Source organism: Microcaecilia unicolor, chromosome 1 (genome assembly GCF_901765095.1).
Source record: "Microcaecilia unicolor chromosome 1, aMicUni1.1, whole genome shotgun sequence".
Classification (NCBI taxonomy): domain Eukaryota; kingdom Metazoa; phylum Chordata; class Amphibia; order Gymnophiona; family Siphonopidae; genus Microcaecilia; species Microcaecilia unicolor.
This window is the reverse complement of record NC_044031.1, coordinates 194190949-194209870: the sequence shown is the minus strand read 5'-3', so window position 1 is coordinate 194209870 and position 18922 is coordinate 194190949. Positions and strand designations below refer to the sequence as shown.

The following is an 18922-nucleotide window of genomic DNA, read 5'->3' as shown; positions in this document are numbered from 1 at the left end:
CAGTAGTGGTTTCTCTAAGTCGGACTGACAAGTTTCTGTTGTGTATGGTTGTTGAGGAAGGCTTCCTGGTTTCTTGTCTGATTCAGCTTGGTGATGAGACATATACTGAGGTGAAGGAGGAGCTGACCGTCTGGTATCACTGCCTTCAGCTTTGTAATCTCTATCTCCACCTGCTGGTGGATGGACATAACCCACCAGTTCCTGGATTTATCTGCTGCTACTAAAGGAAAGAAAATTATCAGCAGGTAAGGCATAATTTTACCTTCTCATTTAAGATAAAAAATATTACGTATCTGCTTTTAGCTCTGTTCTAACAATATGGTAACTGCACATAGATAAAAATCCTCAGCTGTCCCGAGCTGTGCTGAGCGCAAGGACTCCACTGTAAAATGCTGGCTTCGTAGCGTCCCACAGATCAATCCAGAGACTTGTGGTTTATGACCCACAGATCAATCCAGAGACTCGTGGTTTGTGACCCTCTACGAGCAGGTGAAGATAGAGAACTTCAGAGGTTTATTCTATGTGGTCATATATAGCCACCTTAACCTCAGTATTCACTCTGTCTAGCAGGTGGATGGTCATAACCATACAGCTCTGGATTGATTAACTTCTGGGGTCAGAGGTGTCCCAGTACTGGGACTTGGTTGCATGGTGCCAGGTCCCTCCTCCCCCATCTCCCTTTCCTCTGTGTGATCTGGGTTTGTCGTTCTCACTCGTCTGACTTTAAAAAGAGTCTGATGTTTCTTTCGCTCTGGCGACCTCTCCTGCCCTTATTAAAAAAAAAAAAAAATCCCCAATACAAAAACAACTCCGTGTGTTTTGTTCATTTCAGCGAGCTTATTCGAGTTTACAGTACCGGCTGAGGGGTGTGAGGACCGACTTGGCACGTGACATTGATTACCGAGGGGTTGAGTAGTCTTTATCCTACCTGATTCGGGGGGGGGGGGGGGGGGAGAGCAAACGTGGCTCCTGGTGTGGTTGCTGCTGGGCTGTTGCTGTTTCCCGTGCTGGAGCTCCTCCCATTGTACCTCTGCAGGCCACTGTACAGCCCGGCTAGTTTTGGTGGGTACAGGGCAGCTGTCGGGCGCGTACACATGCCTGAGGTCACCATCTTTCCTGCCTTGCCACATGTCGAGGCTGAAGTGATGGCGCTCCCTTGGGGCCAGATTTGCCTGCGATTCCAGCAGTTTTAAGTGCAGGCTTTTCAGAAGATGTGACTGGGGAACTGGGGTGGATTGTGCTCAGTTTCTTCAAATTTGATATTTTTTAAGGAACAAGGGTTTCTGAGAAAGAGGCCTGGGGCAGTTTGTGGACTTGTTTCGTCCTGCAGACTCCTGTGGGAATCCTTGGGTCTCCTGCAGCATCCCAAGGGCAAGATCGTAGGCCCATTAGACTCGTGCAGCTACTCTGTGGCAGTGAGAACCTTTAGCTGCAGTCTTCTGGTAGATGTGCCTGTGCCTCGTGAGGTGATTTATGGTTTGGGTGCAACTTTTTACATTTGCACAAAAAATATTTCTGTACCCTCCTCGAGGAGGTTGAGGGTGTGTGTGCATCATTAATGGAGGGGAGAAAGGGATCATGAGTAGGGTCGATCCTACTCTTTCCCTTTCTCAAAGCATGGCAGTACAGATGGGGTTTAGCTAGGCTTAGGGCTGTTTACTCTCTGTTTCTGTGTCAAATTTTACATTTTGAGTTGATGAGGCTAGTGCACTCCCCTCAGGTTTCTCTCAGTCTCCATGGTAATCCTGCACCCTATGTGCTGCCCTGGTGGCATTTGCTTTGGGTACACTGTTTACTTCAAACTAGTTTTTTTCTGGCCTTTCAATCTGAGGGTTACAGGTTCAAGGCTGGTTTATCCATCCTATTAGAAGCTGTGAACTCTTCTATGTTTCCAGTGGGTCATTTTTTAATCTCATTCTCTTACTGCTTGCCTGGCCAAGCAATTCTTGCATGACTAGAACAGTTATCACTACCCTCCTGTACTAAAGATTGCTGTTCTCTCTCTTTTTTTGCATACTGATACTGGCCACACTTTTGCATACTAGCCCCAGCAGTGTCCCCGTTACCTCTAATTGTTTCTATGGCATTTTTGTACCTTTTCAGGTTATGGGGCACCTAGCGTTTCATGAGGAGTGGACCAGGAACTACTTCAGTGTAGACATAACTTAATAGTTGTTGTAACTAGCTGAGAGTGAGCACAGAGCTCTAGAGGTGCTGCTCAATCTCCGTGGTAAGCCTGCACCCTATGTGCTGCCCTGGTGGCATTTGCTTTGGGTACCGGAAGATTGGAGGGTGGCTAATGTAACACCAATTTTCAAAAAAGGTTCCAGGGGAGAGCCAGGAAATTATAGACCGGCGAGTCTGATGTCGGTGCTGGGGAAAATGGTAGAGGCTATTATTAAAAACAAAATTACAGAGCACATCCAAGGACATGGATTACTGAGACCAAGTCCATCAAATGGACTGTGGTCACTGTGAAGCAAACCCCTCCCCCCAAGACAAATAGTAAGTATACATACAATAAGTAAAGATTTCAACTCCCAAAACTGTAATAGGGGGAAGAATGTCAGAAAGGAGACTAGAAAAGTCCTGAGGTAGTCACATAAGCCAGCAAATTGAAACCAAACACCAACAGAGGACACATTTAGCATGCATGTTGAAGTTCTGGATCTCAGCAGTCTCTTATCCTTGAAGGAAAAATGGAAGAGAAATTTCTGGAAATCACTAAAGACCGGTCTGTTCGAAAAGGCATACACTACTGATCCAACTTAAGTAACTGAACTCAGCAACACAACGACACCATAACCTGCAATGAACAATATATCACTCTTCTTCTCTTGATTCTCTAATGTTCTGTAGCAACATCACTCTGTATTTGTTTCATCACCGGAGGTGGCTTACACCTCACGGTACTATGTAAGCCACATTGAGCCTGCAAAGAAAATGTGGGGTACAAATGCAATAAATAAATAAATAAGTCAGTACGGCTTTTGTGTGGGGAAATCTTGCCTGACCAATTTACTTCAGTTCTTTGAAGGAGTAAACAAACATGTGGACAAAGGGATGCCGATTGATATTGTGTGTCTGGATTTTCAAAAGGCGTTTGACAAGGTACCTCATGAAAGGCTACAGAGGAAATTGGAGGGTTGTGGGATAGGAGGAAACGTCCTATTGTTAATTAAAAACTGGTTGAAGGATAGGAAACAGAGAGTGGGCTTGAATGGGCAGTATTCACAATGGAGAAGGGTAGTTAGTGGGGTTCCTCAGGGGTCTGTGCTAGGACCGCTGCTTTTTAATATATTTATAAATGATTTAGAGATGGGAGTAACTAGCGAGGTAATTAAATTTGCTGATGACACAAAGTTATTCAAAGTCGTTAACTCGCGACAGGATTGTGAAAAATTACAAGAGGACCTTACGAGACTGGGAGATTGGGCGGCTAAATGGCAGATGACGTTTAATGTGAGCAAGTGCAAGGTGATGCATGTGGGAAAAAAGAACCTGAATTATAGCTACGTCATGCAAGGTTCCACGTTAGGAGTTACGGACCAAGAAAGGGATCTGGGTGTCGTCGTCGATAATACACTGAAACCTTTTGCTCAGTGTGCTGCTGCGGCTAGGAAAGCGAATAGAATGTTGGGTATTAGGAAAGGTATGGAAAACAGGAGTGAGGATGTTATAATGCCGTTGTATCGCTCCATGGTGCGACCGCACCTTGAGTATTGTGTTCAGTTCTGGTCGCCGCATCACAAGAAAGACATAGTAGAACTGGAAAAGGTGCAGCGAAGGGCGACTAAAATGATAGCGGGGATGGGACGACTTCCCTATGAAGAAAGACTAAGGAGGCTAGGGCTATTCAGCTTGGAGAAGAGATGGCTGAGGGGAGACATGATAGAGGTATATAAAATAATGAGTGGAATGGGACAGGTGGATGTGAAGCGTCTGTTCACGCTTTCCAAAAATACTAGGACTAGGGGGCATGCAATGAAACTACAGTCTAGTAAATTTAAAACAAATTGGAGAAAATATTTCTTCACCCAACGCATAATTAAGCTCTGGAATTCGTTGCTGGAGAACGTGGTGAAGGCGGTTAGCTTAGCAGAGTTTAAAAAGGGGGTTAGACAGTTTCCTAAAGAACAAGTCCATAAACCACTACTAGATGGACTTGGGAGAAATCCACAATTCTAGGAATAACATGTATAGAAGTTTGTACGTTTGGGAAGCTTGCCAGGTGCCCTTGGCCTGGATTGGCCGCTACCATGGACAGGATGCTGGGCTCGATGGACCCTTGGTCTTTCCCAGTGTGGCATTACTTATGTACTTATGTACACTGTTTACATCAAGCTAGTTTTAGTCAGTAGGTGGCTGACCTTTCAACCTGAGAGTTACAGGTTCAAGGCTTTGAAGTAGTAGCGTTAGCTCTCTGGTACAAAGGTATTCTAGTTCACCATTTCCTGGATGATTGGTTAATCGACGCACTGGCTTGCCAGAAGAGGACACAATTTGCAGCTCCAGTTGTCCATTTCCTTAGGTCCCTTGGTTGGGTCCTAAACCTTAGATTTGTTTGCAGTTTCTAAGAGCCTCCTTATATCAGAGTCTCCTTCAATTCTCTTCAGGGCTGAATGTTGCTTCTGTAGGACAGGTTGGTCATTCTCAAGGTCATATTGGTTAAGGGACTATCTTCAAATTTTGGATTCCATGATAGCAGCAATAGAAGGAGTGCCTTGGACCAGTACACTCAGCAGCCGTCTCCAGATGTCCCTCTGGTCTCCATATACGGACCCGTTGACAGTCAAACTGCCTCTCGGAATTTTCGCAAGAGAGAGTCTCTGGGTGGTGTCGGATTCCAGTTCTGCACAAGGGTGTTCCTTTGGATCCGCCTTAGTAGATTATGATATCAACTGATGCCAGTTTCGGGGGTTGAGGAGCTCTCTGTCTGGGGCATCTGGTTTAGAGTCTGTGGTTTCCATTGAAAGTACGCTGTTCTATTGTTCTGTGGGAAGTTCGAACAATTCGGTCTGTTCTACAGTCTTCCTAACGTCTAGTGGAAGTCGAATCTATGTGGGCGCTCTTGAGCAAAGTGGCGGCAGTAGCCTAGGTTTTTCTTTATGGAGGGACGAAGTGATGACCATTGCTACAGGAAGCAGCGCTTCTCATGCCCTGATCAGAACTGCATCTTTTGTAACTGTTGGCGTCTTATGTAGCGGGGACATCTAATGTTCCAGTAGATTTCTCAGTCATCACAGTCTTGTCCTGAGGGGATGTGGCCTCTCGGAGCACATACGTTTCAATCAGTCCTTCACTGAGGGGGGGTCTTCCCGTCATGGTACTCACACCGCCGAGTCTGAGTTTGTACGTTCCACGATTCTTCAGTCACAGGAAGAATCTCAAAGTGGAGGGCATAGATTCTCTTTGTCTGCGTTCTTTTCCTCTGTGGCCACTTTTAGGCAGATGCATCCAAAGGATCATGGTCCACAACAGTCTATTCTGGATAGCATTGTTTTGACCTTTCAGGCCTTGGTATGCTCATCTAGTGCGCCTTCTGGTGGACTCTGTTTCAGCTTCCAGAGCCTCTCCACCTCCTTCACAGACCGCCAGTTCTTCAGATCCAGCTCAATTTTGTCCTATGCCTTGGCTCTTGGTAGGACATGGTTGTTTAATAAGGCTTATTCTGCTGAAGTAATAGTCACTATGCTATATTCAGACCTCGCACATTCTCGACTCAGGGTGTGCTGAGATGCAGGTTTCTCCTTTTCATGTTTCAGTTTCTTTTGCATTTTACAGAATAGGTTTCTTACCAGGCTTGGCGCATGCTTCCTTTACGGTGCTTCTCGGGTTCTCTTCTCATTTCAAGGGATGGAATTTCGCTAGCTATCTGGATATTGTCAGTTTTCTTTGAGGTGTGAATTTATTTTGTCCTTCTAGATTGCTGGCATTGTTGGCCCCACCTCTCTCACTACCTACCTCATGTACACTGTATTGCCTCACTCACAGGCCTGTGCTAATTGTTGCTGTTTGCTATATTCTGCAGATAATCTGATGAATGTTCCAGAGAAGTCAGCCACCAGTATTTGCTTTTTGTTCATGAGTATCTCGGAGGTGCACCTGTAAACGTCAGATTCAGGACCCCTGAGGAAGGCCTGTTGGCCGAAACACGGACCGTGCAGGGTCCCATTAAACTTTTCTGGTGCTCTTACTCCTTATGTTTTTGTGGTCTGTTTGGGTTCATCTTCCGCCATTTTTTGTGGTTTCAGTTTTCTTTCAAGGCATACAGTAGTTTTGCCGCTCTTGGGTTCTTCAGTGCCACCTACATAGAGACAGTTCTAAAATTTATATTTGCTTTCCCTGGAGGAGTTTAGTCAAATCAGCTCATATTTTCCTCTAGTTGGAGGAGGGGGGTCCCTCTAAGGGATTGCGGTGTCTAAACCCACCTTTTCTAGGTGGTTTAAAGAGATGTTGGCTTCTGCTTAACTTTTTTTTTTTTTTCCTAAGGATTCAGTTCCGGAGGGAGTGAAAGTCTGTTCTACCAGAGGGCAGGCGATGTCATGAGCAGAGAGTGTTTTCTTTGGTTCCTCTTTTTGGATGTATGTTAGGCAGCACCTTTGTTTTCCTTCATTCTTTTTGAAACTTTATAGGTTGGATGTCTAGTGTCATAAGGATGCCATCTTTTTTTTGGAGCCAGTATTGTAAGTCAGTTGGTCATGGTCCCTCCCTTAAAGGTACTGCTCTGTTATGTCTCATCAGTCGCATTCTGAGTCGGTCCGGAGGGATGCTAAGGAAGGAGAAACGAGATCTTACCTGCTAATTTACTTTATTTCCTCTGGACCGGGCCAGACACCCCCCCCCCCCCCCCCTATTTTTCTAGTGCTTTAGGGAAGAGCTGCTTTGTCTGGCTTTGGTGATGATTTAAAAAAAAAAAAAAAGTGAGCAATTGACCATAACCTGAAAGTCTACAGGTCTTTTCCTGTATGCTCCACGGTGGCTGTTTGAGTTCTCTGGTTGCGCAGAAGCTTTTCTCCTTTCTACCCTGCTTCGTAAAGATACTGAATCTCATTCTAGCTATCCAGGGCTCTTATTGGCTCTCAGGAGAGTCGGAGTTCTCATTCTTCACCTGCTGGAAGGAGTGCACAACCCATTAGTCACATCCTGGGCCGGACTGGAGGGACTAAAGGAAAGAAAATTAGCAGGTAAGATCTAATTTCTCCATTCTGCTACGCCATCTGGCTCTGATTCTCAGCTGCACTTGTTAGCTCCATTGCACAGCCAATTCTTGACTCTCTCTGCAAGAAGTTAGCTCTGGCTTAGGCGTCAGACTGCTGATGTGGCTTCCAAGTCACATTTGTTAACCTACCTTTTGGAAGTAATCTTGGACTTGGAGAAGATCTAAGGCAGTTGGGTAAAGACCTGAGGGACTCCCAGGATGATTTTAAATCCTCTGTTTTGTCATACATTTCGTAAGGCCAGGATAACCACTTTCAGGTTTTCCGCTTCCACTACGATAGGCCGCCTTGCTGCTGGCAGAATGAGCTCAACTTGAACTCCAGGTCTTCCTATGCCTACTGCATCTCCCAGTGATGGACTCTCAGTTCACTGCTTGGATTTCGTAATAGCAGGACTCCTCTGTGGGTTTCATGAGGAGTGAACCAAGATTGCTTCAGACCACGTGTCTCAGTTTTTCTGTCACACGATTACAACCTGGACTTTTATTTCACTACATATTTTTCTTGCAGTCTCCATGCAAGCTCAAACACAAATATCAGGCAGTTCTTGCCAATGTTTCTTCCTTAGGCACAGTCGAGGTCTGTCCCCAGTTGCAATTGGGGGAATGGAAGTTATTCCCTTTGCTTGGTAGTTCCAACCATGGAACTTCCTTCCAGCTGAAACTTCCTTCCAGCTGAGATTGGACGTCATAAGAGTCTAGGATGTTTATGGTTCAACTTTTCACAATGAGAACCTGGCATTGTGTAATAGTTCAGTCTGATAGGGAGAGTTTCTAGCCTCCCTGGACCTCTAGGAAACATACTTTCATATTCCCAGTGTACCTTTTTGCAGAAAGACTTTAGTGATTTATGACCATGTCATTCAGCCTTTCCACATTATCAAGGCCATTTTTTTTAAGGTTATGGTGGTAGTGGCAGCGTTCCTTTGCGAGGATGGATTGCAGGTTCACCATACCTCGTGATTGGCTGATTTGCTACTCTATCAAGAGATTAAAACTGTCATCCAAGATAGCTACTCTCTTCAGTCCTTAGGATTGGTAATCAATTTCGCCAAGAGTCAGTTGTTTCCAGCACAGAACTTGGCGTATCGGGGAGTAATGTCCCACATAGGCTTGGGAAGTCCTTTCTTCCTTTTGCTCCTCAGCAACAGATGCCAACCCAACTCAGGTTCTACTTTCCCTGCCAGGCACAAGGGTCTCTTTCTTGGACATTCCCTCATGGGCCTGATTCCTCATCAGACCACTTCAGGGGTTCCTTATCAGCTTTGGTCACCGTCTGTATGGTTCCCATCAAGCCAACTTAGTCTCAACGGGTAGTTTCAACACAATCTTCAGTTGACATTTCAGAAGTTTTGTCTCTCTGGAGGTGGCTATCTGCAGCTTGTAGGCTGCTAGGGCATGCCGTAGCTGGTGGCAACAGATTTCGGGTTCGTTCCAGAAGGCAGACAGTCAACCACCTCCTCACTTGCCAGATGTGGAGTCGAGTCCGGCTCAGTTGACAGTTTTCTTCTATGATTTGTTTTGGGCATCAAATGAGCAGATGTCTTTGGCGGTCACAGCCTGTTGTTTGATGTGGTTGCGCCGCTGGGCAGGCGATGCAGCTTCAAACAGCGGCAGGTTCAACTTCCTTTCCAGGGCAAGTTATTGTTTGAGGACTCAGTGAAGTTGGTGGAAGATCTGGGTGACTCATAGACTTGGCATCTTCCTGAGGACATGTCTACACATTCATTTTGGTCAGGTCAGGCTCGCCCTCGTCTTTAAATACACCAGGACTATTGTCCGGGGCAGCCTAGTTTCTCCAGTGATCCAGATTCAGCCAAGCAGGGTTTCAGAACTCCCGACTTGGTCAGTTTGAGATCTTCTGGATTTCTCCTGAAGGAGTGATGGAGCGCACAGTCCTGTCTTTTCTTCATAAGGTGGTTTCTGCCTTCCATCTCATTCAACCTTTGTCTCTTCCCGCCTCTGGGACATTCATTATGTACTTCTATACTATTTAAAAGTGATCAGTGAGTTCCATTGGTCAGCTCTTTGCTTCATGCTTTGCTCGGGACCTTAGGAAGGTAATGCAGCTTCCAAAGCCACGCTGGCTTGCCATTTTTAGATTGGCAGATGCTGGCGTAGCAGGGCAATGTCTGCGGCAACCCACTGAGCTGAAGTGACTTCCTGTATAGCCTCAGGCACTGGAAAAGACTGAAGCGGACTTCTAGTGCTCGCCATTTTAAGATTAGCAGATGTGGCGGTGGCAAGATCAGAAGCAGACATATTCAGAATCTAGAGAACCTTTGGTATACAGGAAGGCAATTCCTTACGAGACACCCACACTGTGGTGGGATCATCTGATTCCTGACCTGCTGAGTAGAAATGCCTTCCGGTATAGCCTCATGTTGTCCTTTTGCTGGTCGCAAGAGAGAGGATCTGGTTTTGAGAGCTGTGGTGGCTATTAGCTGAGAGAGGCAATTTCTTCAGCTGGCCTCTACATGGGACAGTCTCTCCCGTTACAGGTGGCAACGCTTTCGTCCAGAGCGCAGTTGACTCCCTTTTCCGAGTCCCATCTAGCTTCCGTGCCTGCCTTTTGCAGTTTGGCCACTTGGTCCTGCTGTGGACGGCTTTTGCAGATCACCCACTTGATCTGCTGTCCTTCCATAGCTAGGCATTGCAGGCTTGCCATGGCAGCACTAGGCATTGCAGGCTTGCTGTGGCAACGTGTGGCCGCGACCTGTTGAACATCTCTCCAGTCTGCTGAGGTTGTAGTACCTTGCCTCACTTGAGAACTACTTTGGTACATCCCACAAGTCTCTGGATTGATCTGTGGGACATTATGGAAGGTAAAATTACTCCTTATAATTTTCTTTCCATTAGTCCCAACAGATAAATCCAAAGGCCCGCTCTTTGTTGTTCTGGGTTGAGTGTTTTCTTCTAGCTGCTTCAATTTCATCAGATTCCTTCATTTGATTTTGGCGACAACCAGACCCCACCCCCACCCCAACAAAAAACAAAAAGAAAACTAAATCAAAATCAACATGAAATCGTCGGTTATCCTCCTGCAGGAGCGGTTGAGGAGCCTACTTGGGCTTTATGCAGGCAAGAGAGGACTTACGTAGTTGGATTTCCTCTTCCTTCTTCCACTGCTTTATCGACAATACTGAGGTTAAGGTGGTTGCACATGACCACATATATAGTAAACCTCTGAAGTTCTCTCTGTCTCCACCTGCTGGTAGAGGGACATAACCCACAAGTCTCTGGATTGATCTGTTGGGACTAATGGAAAGAAAATTATCAGGTAAGGACTAATTTTACCTTGGTGCTTATTCAATGCAGTAACAAATTTTGTGACAATTGTATAAAGAACCAGTGCAACCTAAGTCCCCAAAAACTGTTGAAAGGCTCAGTAAAGGCATCTTGTAATATTTAATTAATAATGCCTTCTTTATAGTTTTTGCTTCTCAACTTGTGTGTTGCATTTCTTGGCTTCGGTTTTGTAATTTTAATTGTGACTCCATTGTTAATTTAGTTTCAGAACTGTTTGTGTACCTTTTGGCTTACAATGAATGATATGTTTCATTGTGTGAGGTTTTGTGAATATCATAAGATGGAATCGGGGCATTTTGATTAATGGGAAAAAACTTCAGCTGTTTGCCAAGATACTTTACCAGGTTGGCCTATTATAAAATAATTATGTATGTAGTATTTGGTTATGATTTTGCCTTATTTCAACTATATGTTTGTTTGCTGTAACAATGTTCTTTAAAATGGAGCCAGTAAGGAAGTACTGATTTTTTTTTTTTAACTGCAAAGTCAAGCGGTTTCATGGTAGTTTATTTGGAAATATTAGTTTTTAATTTTTATTATTTTTTTAGGTGGCATTACTTGCATTAGATCTTCTGAGTGCCTTAGCAGACAGATTATTAGATCGCTTCAAAACCTGTTTGGGAACTGGTAAGTAAAAAAAAAAAAAAAAAGATAACGTTTTCTTAAATGAATATTTATTTCTTAATAATTTTTTATATAGCCCTCAAATGCTCTGCTGCTATTACCCATCACTGTTCAAAGTGTATGTTGTCATCCTTTTGAAACTATTTGCACCCTTGAGAGGCCACAGCTGGATGAGGAATACATAGCTTTGGAAGTTTCAGATCAACCATTTCACGGAGGGACAGTGATTTTGAGAATAGGGACACCTTCTCATATCTGGAGGTTTCTTGCTCTTGCAAGCCTGTGGTAGCTCTGAGAACATGCACTCACCAGGCTGCAGTGCTTCTTGTTAGTCCCTATAGCTCTTGCATGCCTATAATGAGAGAAAAAATTTCCATGCTGCAGATCATGAGAAGGCAGGTTTCCACCATCATAATAATTTTTCTCTGAGGACAAGCAGGCTGCTTGTTCTCACATGTGGGTCGATGTCTGTGTCGGCCCGGGAACTGGCATTTGGCAAGCAAATATAAAAAAATCTTGCCAGAAGTCTTCTGGTGCGCATGCGCATGACAGATTTCCAGCCCGTCGCGTGAGTGTTCCTGCTCAGTTATTTTTTTTCCGCATTGAGGTGCGGTTGAGTTTTTTTCCCTACTCCTCTCAGGCCAGGAAAGAGTTTCTGTCATTTTGAGGTTTTGCCTTATTTTATTATTATTTATTTTTTTAAAAACAAATTTACAGTTAAAAAAAAAAACCTAACAACTTCCCATAGTTTTCTTTATTTTTTGTTCTTTTAAAGTTTCCTTTGTTTTTCGACGAGGCCAGCTTAGGCCGCGCGGTCGGGTTGTTCCCTTCTTTTCGTGCCCTTTTTTTCTTTTAACAGGCACAATCGCGTCTTTTGAGTTTTGAAAATTTGCAAGAGTACCACATGAGGCTGGACTGGATCGTGAGATTGAAAAATTCAACATTTGAGCTAAATACTCGTTTCAAGTTTTGATGAATGTGAAATTCATGTCTCTAATACAAGTGTTTGTGGTGGCAGATGACTATGCATTTATGAATGATTTATAGTGTGGAGTTTTTTTTGTGAAGACATATGATTGCTACAGTTCCCTCATTATACCAAAGGTGTGTCCTTTAAGAACGAGGAGTATCCGAATTTTCTGAAGTCTTTTTTTTTTCTCCACAATTTTTTCATGATTGGCTGGCTATATTTGCCCCCAAACACGTAGTATGTAAGGTAGAATTTTTTTTGAGTTTTGTTGATTATTGGTTCTACCTATTCCAGATATATAAACAGGAAGAGGAGGATCCAGGTACTTTCTTCTGATGAGTCCTATGGGATTCCTTCTGAACCTTTCCCTGCACCAGAAAGGTGTCATGACGGTGGTCATGATCCCTCTCTACTCACCTTATGTCCCGATGGTCAGCTGCTGAGCTTGCTACTGTCTGCATTGCTTCTTTCTTGTGTGTTTCAAGCCTCACTTTGGTGTATTCAGTGTATTTCCTGCCTCTGTCCTGTTAATAAGGAAGTGGTGCACTTTCATTCAGTGCTTTTGCAATGCCAAAGGTCTCCAGGTTAGTCCGTGTGTAGTGTAGCACTTCTGCCTTGTTCTAGTCTGTATGCCTGTGGGCACTTCTGCCTTGATTTCTTGTTGCATTGTTCATAGCCTGTGTGCCTGGGGGCACTTCTGTCTTGATACTTGTTTAGGGTGCCTGTGTGCACTTCTGCTTCTGTTCTTCTCGGTCTGTGTGCTAGGTTCAGCCTTCAGCCATAGTTCTGTTGTTTGTTTGTTTGTGTGGGTCAGCTTTGTGTCCTGCCTAGTCTGCCTTGCTTGTTCTAGTCCCCTCTGCCTTAGCTTCAGCCTTAGTTCTGTAGTTTGTCTGTGTGGGTCAGCTTTTGTATCCTGCTTGTGTCTGCCCAGTTTGTCTTCAGCTCCAATCCCCTTCCTGCTTGTCTCTGCCCTGTTTGCTTTCAGCTTCTGTTCCTGCCAAGCTTGTTTGAGTATCCTGAATCCTGTTCCAGTATCCTGAATCCTGTTCCTTCCATGCTTGTTTGAAAATCCTGAATCCTGCTTGAGTATCTTGAATCCTGTTCTTTCCACCCTTGTTTGAAAATCCTGAATCCTGCTTGAGTATCTTGAATCCTGTTCCTGCCAAGCTGTTTGAGTATCCTGACTCCTGTTCCTGCCAAGCTTGTTCCAGTATCCTGAATCCTGTTCCAGTAAGCCAAGTCCCGTCCCAGCATCTGGTTCCAGCCAAGTCAAGCTTGTTAGTCCAGACCTGCTTGGGGGTTTTTGCCTCCTGCTGCCGCTTGACGACTGTAGGCCAAGGGCTCACGTTATTCCAGAGTTCGTGATTGTTTGTTTAAAGCCTGGGACTGTGACAAAAGGAGACTTTCTCCACCAGAGAGTCTATCCTTTACCTCCTTTTTCCGGGAAATGGCTGCGGCTATTCCCTTCCCTATGGAGGTTGAGGATGAGCCCAGGGCTGAGATGCTCGAGGTCCTGGATTATTCTTCTTCACCTAGAGAGGCTGCAACGGCTCCTTTGCATAATGTACTGAAGGAAGTCCTTATGCAAAACTGGTCGTTCCCTCTGTCTAATCCCGTGATCCCTGAAAGGACTGAATCCCAATATCGGATCCCGGGGAGCCTGGATTGATGAAGTCTCAGCTACCTCACAATTCCATGGTGGTGGACTCTGCTCTCAAAAGAGCCAGAGTACTAGGAACTATGCCTCGGCCCCCAGGCAGAGAATCTAGAACCTTGGATCTTTTGGGAGGGAAGGCCGCTATGCTCACTTCCAAATCCAGACATACCAGCTCTTCACGAGCAACCACTTGCGGAACTCAGTGAGGCAACTGTCTAGCTTGGTTGATGCACTCCCTCTGGAGCAGGCCGAGCCTTTTTGCCAGGTGGTCAGGCAGCAGAAGGCGTGTCGAAAATTCCTGGCCAGGGGTACGTTCGACACTTTTGATGTAGCATCCTGGATCGCTGCCCAAGGTATAGTGATGCACAGACTGTCATGGCTGTGTGTCTCTGACCTGGATCATTCGGTCCAGCAGCGGATGGCGGATGTTCCTTGCCGGGGGGATAACCTTTTTTGATGAGAAAGTAGAGGATGTGGTTGACCAGCTCAAGAAGCACAATGATGCTATGGATTCTCTCTCCCGCCGGGCGTCTTCTGCTACTACCTCCTCATCTAGGAGGTTTTTTGGAGGGAAGAGGAGTGCTCCTTATTCCTATGCTAGGCGTAGGTACACTCCTGCTTCTCGGCAACCTGTCCAGACTCAGTCCCAGCACGCTTGTTCTCGTCACCAGCATGCGCCTAAGGCCTCTGCGGCTCCCCAGCAAAGGATGGGGCGGGGCTTTTGACTGGCTCCAGTTCAGCATAGCCTCAGTAAATGTGGAGTCCATGCGAATGACTATTTGGGTGCTAGAACTACTGGGGGTTCGTCATAATTATCCCAAGTCCCATCTCACCCCAGTCCAAGCATTGGAATTCATTGGAGCCCTGTTGAACACTCAAGACAGCTCGAGCTTATCTTCCTGAGACAAGGGCGGACAATCTTCTGTCCCTGGTGTCCATGGTTCGAGCGTCTTACGGCTCGGCAGATGTTGAGACTTCTGGGGCACATGGCCTCCACAGTTCGTCACGCCCATGGCACATCTGCATATGAGATCAGCTCAATGGACCACTAGCTTCCCAATGGTTTCAAGCTGCGGGGGATCTAGAGGATGTCATCCAACTGTCCACCGCTTTCGGAATTCTCTCACTGGTGGACGATTCGATCCAGTTTGACCATGGGACGACCATTCCAAGTTCCTCAGCCATGAAAAGTGCTGACATGCATCTCTCCTGGGGTGGGGAGCTCATGTAGATGGGCTCCACACTCAGGGAGCCTGGTCCTTTCGGGAATTAAGAGCAATCTGGAACACTCTAAAGTCTTTCAGAGATAGGCTGTCCAACCAAATAATTGTAATTCAGACAGACAATCAGGTTGCGATGCATTAAACCAACAACAGGGGTGCACCGTATCTCGCCCTCTGTGTCAGGAAGCCCTCCAGAGGTGACTTTGGGCTCGCCGTCATGGCATGTTCTTCCAAGCCAAATATCTGGCAGGTGTAAACAACAGTCTGGCCGACAGGTTGAGCAGGATAATGCAACCTCATGAGTGGTCACTGAACATGGACGTAGTCCGCAAGATCTTCTGAGTGTGGGGCACCCCCTCGGTGGATCTTTTTGCCACTCAGATCAATCGCAAAGTCCCTCAGATCTGTTTAAGGATTTAGGCCTATGACAGACTAGCGTCAGATGCCTTTCTTCTGCATTGGGGGACAGGCCTTCTGTATGCGTGTCCTCTCATACCTCTAGTGGGGAAGACTTTGCTGAAACTCAAGCAAGACTGTGGAACCATGATCCTGATTGCAGCCTTCTGGCCGCATCAGATTTGGTTCCCTCTTCTTCTGAAGTTGTCCTCCGAGGAAACCGTGGAGATTGGACTGTTTTCCAGCCCTCAGAATGAGGGGTCGCTTCTACATCCCAACCTCCAGTCTCTGGTTCTCACGGCCTGGATATTGAGAGCTTAGAATTTGTCTCCTTGGGTCTTTCAGAGGGTGTCTCCTGAGTCTTGCTTGCTTCCAGAAGAGATTCCACGAAGAGGTGTTACTCTTTCAAATGGAGGAGGTTTGCCGTCTGGTGTGACAACAAGGCCCTAGATCCTCGTTCTTGTCCTACACAGACCCTGCTTCAATACCTTCTACACTTGTCAGAGTCTGGTCTCAAGACCAACTCCGTAAGAGTTCACCTTAGTGCGATTAGTGCTTATCATCGCCGTGTAGAGGGTAAGCCTATCTCTGGGCAGCTTTTAGTTGTTCGATTCATGAGGGGTTGCTTTTGTCAAAGCCCCCTGTCAAACCTCCACCGGTGTCATGGGATCTCAACGTTGTTCTCACCCAGCTGATGAAAGCTCCTTTTGAGCCACTGAATTCCTGCCATATGAAGTACTTGATCTGGAAGGTCATTTTCTTGGTGGCTGTTACTTCAGCTCGTAGAGTCAGTGAACTTCAGGCTTTGGTAGTGCATGCACCTTATATCAAGTTTCATCACAACAGAGTAGTCCTCAGCACACACACTAAGTTCCTGCCAAAGGTGGTGTTGGAGTTCCATCTGAACCAGTCAATTGTCTTGCCAACATTCTTTCCCCGTCCTCATACCCGCCCTGGCGAAAGCAGGTTGCACACCTTGGATTGCAAGAGAGCATTGGCCTTTTATATGGAGTGGACAAAGCCCTTTATACAGTCTGCCCAGTTGTTTGTTTCTTTTGATCCCAACAGGAGGGGAGTCGCCATCGGAAAACGCACAATCTCCAATTGGCTAGCAGATTGCATTTCCTTCACTTACGCCTAAGCTGGGCTGACTCTGGAGGGCCATGTCATGGCTCACAATGTTAGAGCCTGGCTGCATCAGTGGCTCACTTAAAGTCAGCCTCCTTTGAGGAGATTTGCAAGGCTGCAATGTGGTCATCAGTCCACACATTCACATCTCACTACTGCCTCCAGCAGCATACCCGACACGACAGTCAGTTTGGGCAGTCAGTGCTGCAGAATCTGTTCGGGGTTTAGAATCCAACTCCACCCCCCTAGACCCATTTTTGTTCTGTTCCAGGCTGCACTCTGTTAGTTGATTTTGGTTTCAGGTCAATCTATGTTATGTCCTCGTCGTTGCGAGTGCCAGTTGACCAATATTCATTGTTATGAATAAACCTGGTTGCTAGGGATACCCCACATGTGAGAACAAGCAGCCTGCTTGTCCTCGGAGAAAGCGAAGATACATACCTGTAGCAGGTATTCTCCGAGGACAGCAGGCTGATTGTTCTTACAAACCCGCCCGCCTCCCCTTTTGAGTTGTTGTTTGGTTATTATTTGCTTTTGATTAACTGAGCGGCAACGCTCACACGACGGGCAGGAAATCGGTCCGCGCATGCACGGTGCACCAGAAGACTCGGGCAAGATTTTTAAATATTTTCCTTGCAAAATGCCGGTTCCCGGGCTGACGCAGACGTCGACCCACATGTGTGAACAATCAGCCTGCTGTCCTTGGAGAATATCTGCTACAGGTATGTATCTTCGATAAATCTGAATAAGTGGGAAAAGCATGCAGAGCAGAGTTCATGGAATTCTTGCTAATCCCTCTGACTTGTAGATAGAGGTCTAAAATTTATCTTCTGCTCCTGTGTATGTCTGTGTGGGGGGAGGGGTAGAATCATGAAGTGCGAATAAATAATGCTAGTTAGCAGTGGGGGAGGGAGAAAGATTCTTAGGATTGAAAGCAGTGGTATCATCGTATTATGTTCCAAGATGGCAGCATATAACTACCTATATGATTTATAGTAGTAGTAGTAGTAGTAGTAGTAGTAGTAGTAGTAGTAGTATATGTGGTTGGCAAGACAAGTTGCCACTGTGCTGTTGATGATGCCAGTGTTTAATCATGAAGATGTGGAACCTGCACAGTGTGTCAGATACAACTGTGGCCACCTTGGTTGCCAGTAAAGGTCTTCATCTGCTGATATTTACATAAGTACATAAGTAATGCCACACTGGGAAAAGACCAAGGTTCCTTCGAGCCCAGTATCCTGTTCACGACAGTGGCCATTCCAGGACTTGTCCTTTAGGAAACCGTCTAACCCCTTTTTAAACTCTGCCAAGCTAACCGCCTTCACCACGTTCTCTGGCAAGGAATTCCAGAGTTTAATTATGCGTTGGATGAAGAAAAAATTTCTCCGATTTGTTTTAAATTTACTACACTGTAGTTTCATCGCATGCCCCCTAGTCCTAGTATTTTTGGAAAGCATGAACAGACGCTTCACATCCACCTGTTCCACTCCACTCATTATTTTATATACCTCTATCATGTCTCCCCTCAGCCGTCTCTTCTCCAAGCTGAAAAGCCCTAGCCTCCTTAGTCTTTCTTCATAGGGAAGTCGTCCCATCCCCGCTATCATTTTAGTCGTCCTTCGCTGTACCTTTTCCAATTCTACTATATCTTTCTTGAGATGCGGCGACCAGAATTGAACACAATACTCAAGGTGCGGTCGCACCATGGAGCGATACAGCGGTATTATAACATCCTCACACTTGTTTTCCATACCTTTCCTAATAATACCCAACATTCTATTTGCATTCTTAGCCGCAGCAGCACACTGAGCAGAAGGTTTCAACGTATCATCAACAACACCACCTAGATCCCTTTCTTGGTCCGTGACTCCTAACGTGGAACCTTGCATGACATAGCTATAATTCAGTTTCCTCTTTCCCACATGCATTACTTTGCACTTGCTCACATTAAACGTCATCTGCCATTTAGCCGCCCAGTCTCCCAGTCTTGTAAGGTCCTTCTGTAATTTTTCACAATCCTGTCGCGAGTTAACGACTTTGAATAACTTTGTGTCATCAGCAAATGTAATTACCTCTCTAGTTACTCCAATCTCTAAATCATTTATAAATATATTAAAAAGCAGCGGTCCTAGCACAGACCCCTGAGGAACCCCACTAACTACCCTTATCCATTGTAAATACTGCCCATTTAACCCCACTCTCTGTTTCCTATCCTTCAGCCAGTTTTTAATCCACAATAGGACATTTCCTCCTATCCCATGACCCTCCAATTTCCTCTGTAGCCTTTCATGAGGTACCTTGTCAAACGCCTTTTGAAAATCCAGATACACAATATCAACCGGCTCCCCTTGTCCACATGTTTGTTTACTCCTTCAAAGAATTGAAGTAAATTGGTG

General features: G+C 45.7%; 1 protein-coding gene across 1 annotated transcript in view; it reads left to right on the top strand.

Annotated features, from left to right (window-relative positions):
• CLASP2 (cytoplasmic linker associated protein 2) overlaps positions 1-18922 on the top strand; it is a 977269-nt gene that overhangs the window by 7872 nt on the left and 950475 nt on the right. The window contains 1 exon segment of the mRNA XM_030203481.1: positions 11077-11155. Within this exon segment, the coding sequence (XP_030059341.1) occupies positions 11077-11155 (79 nt within the window).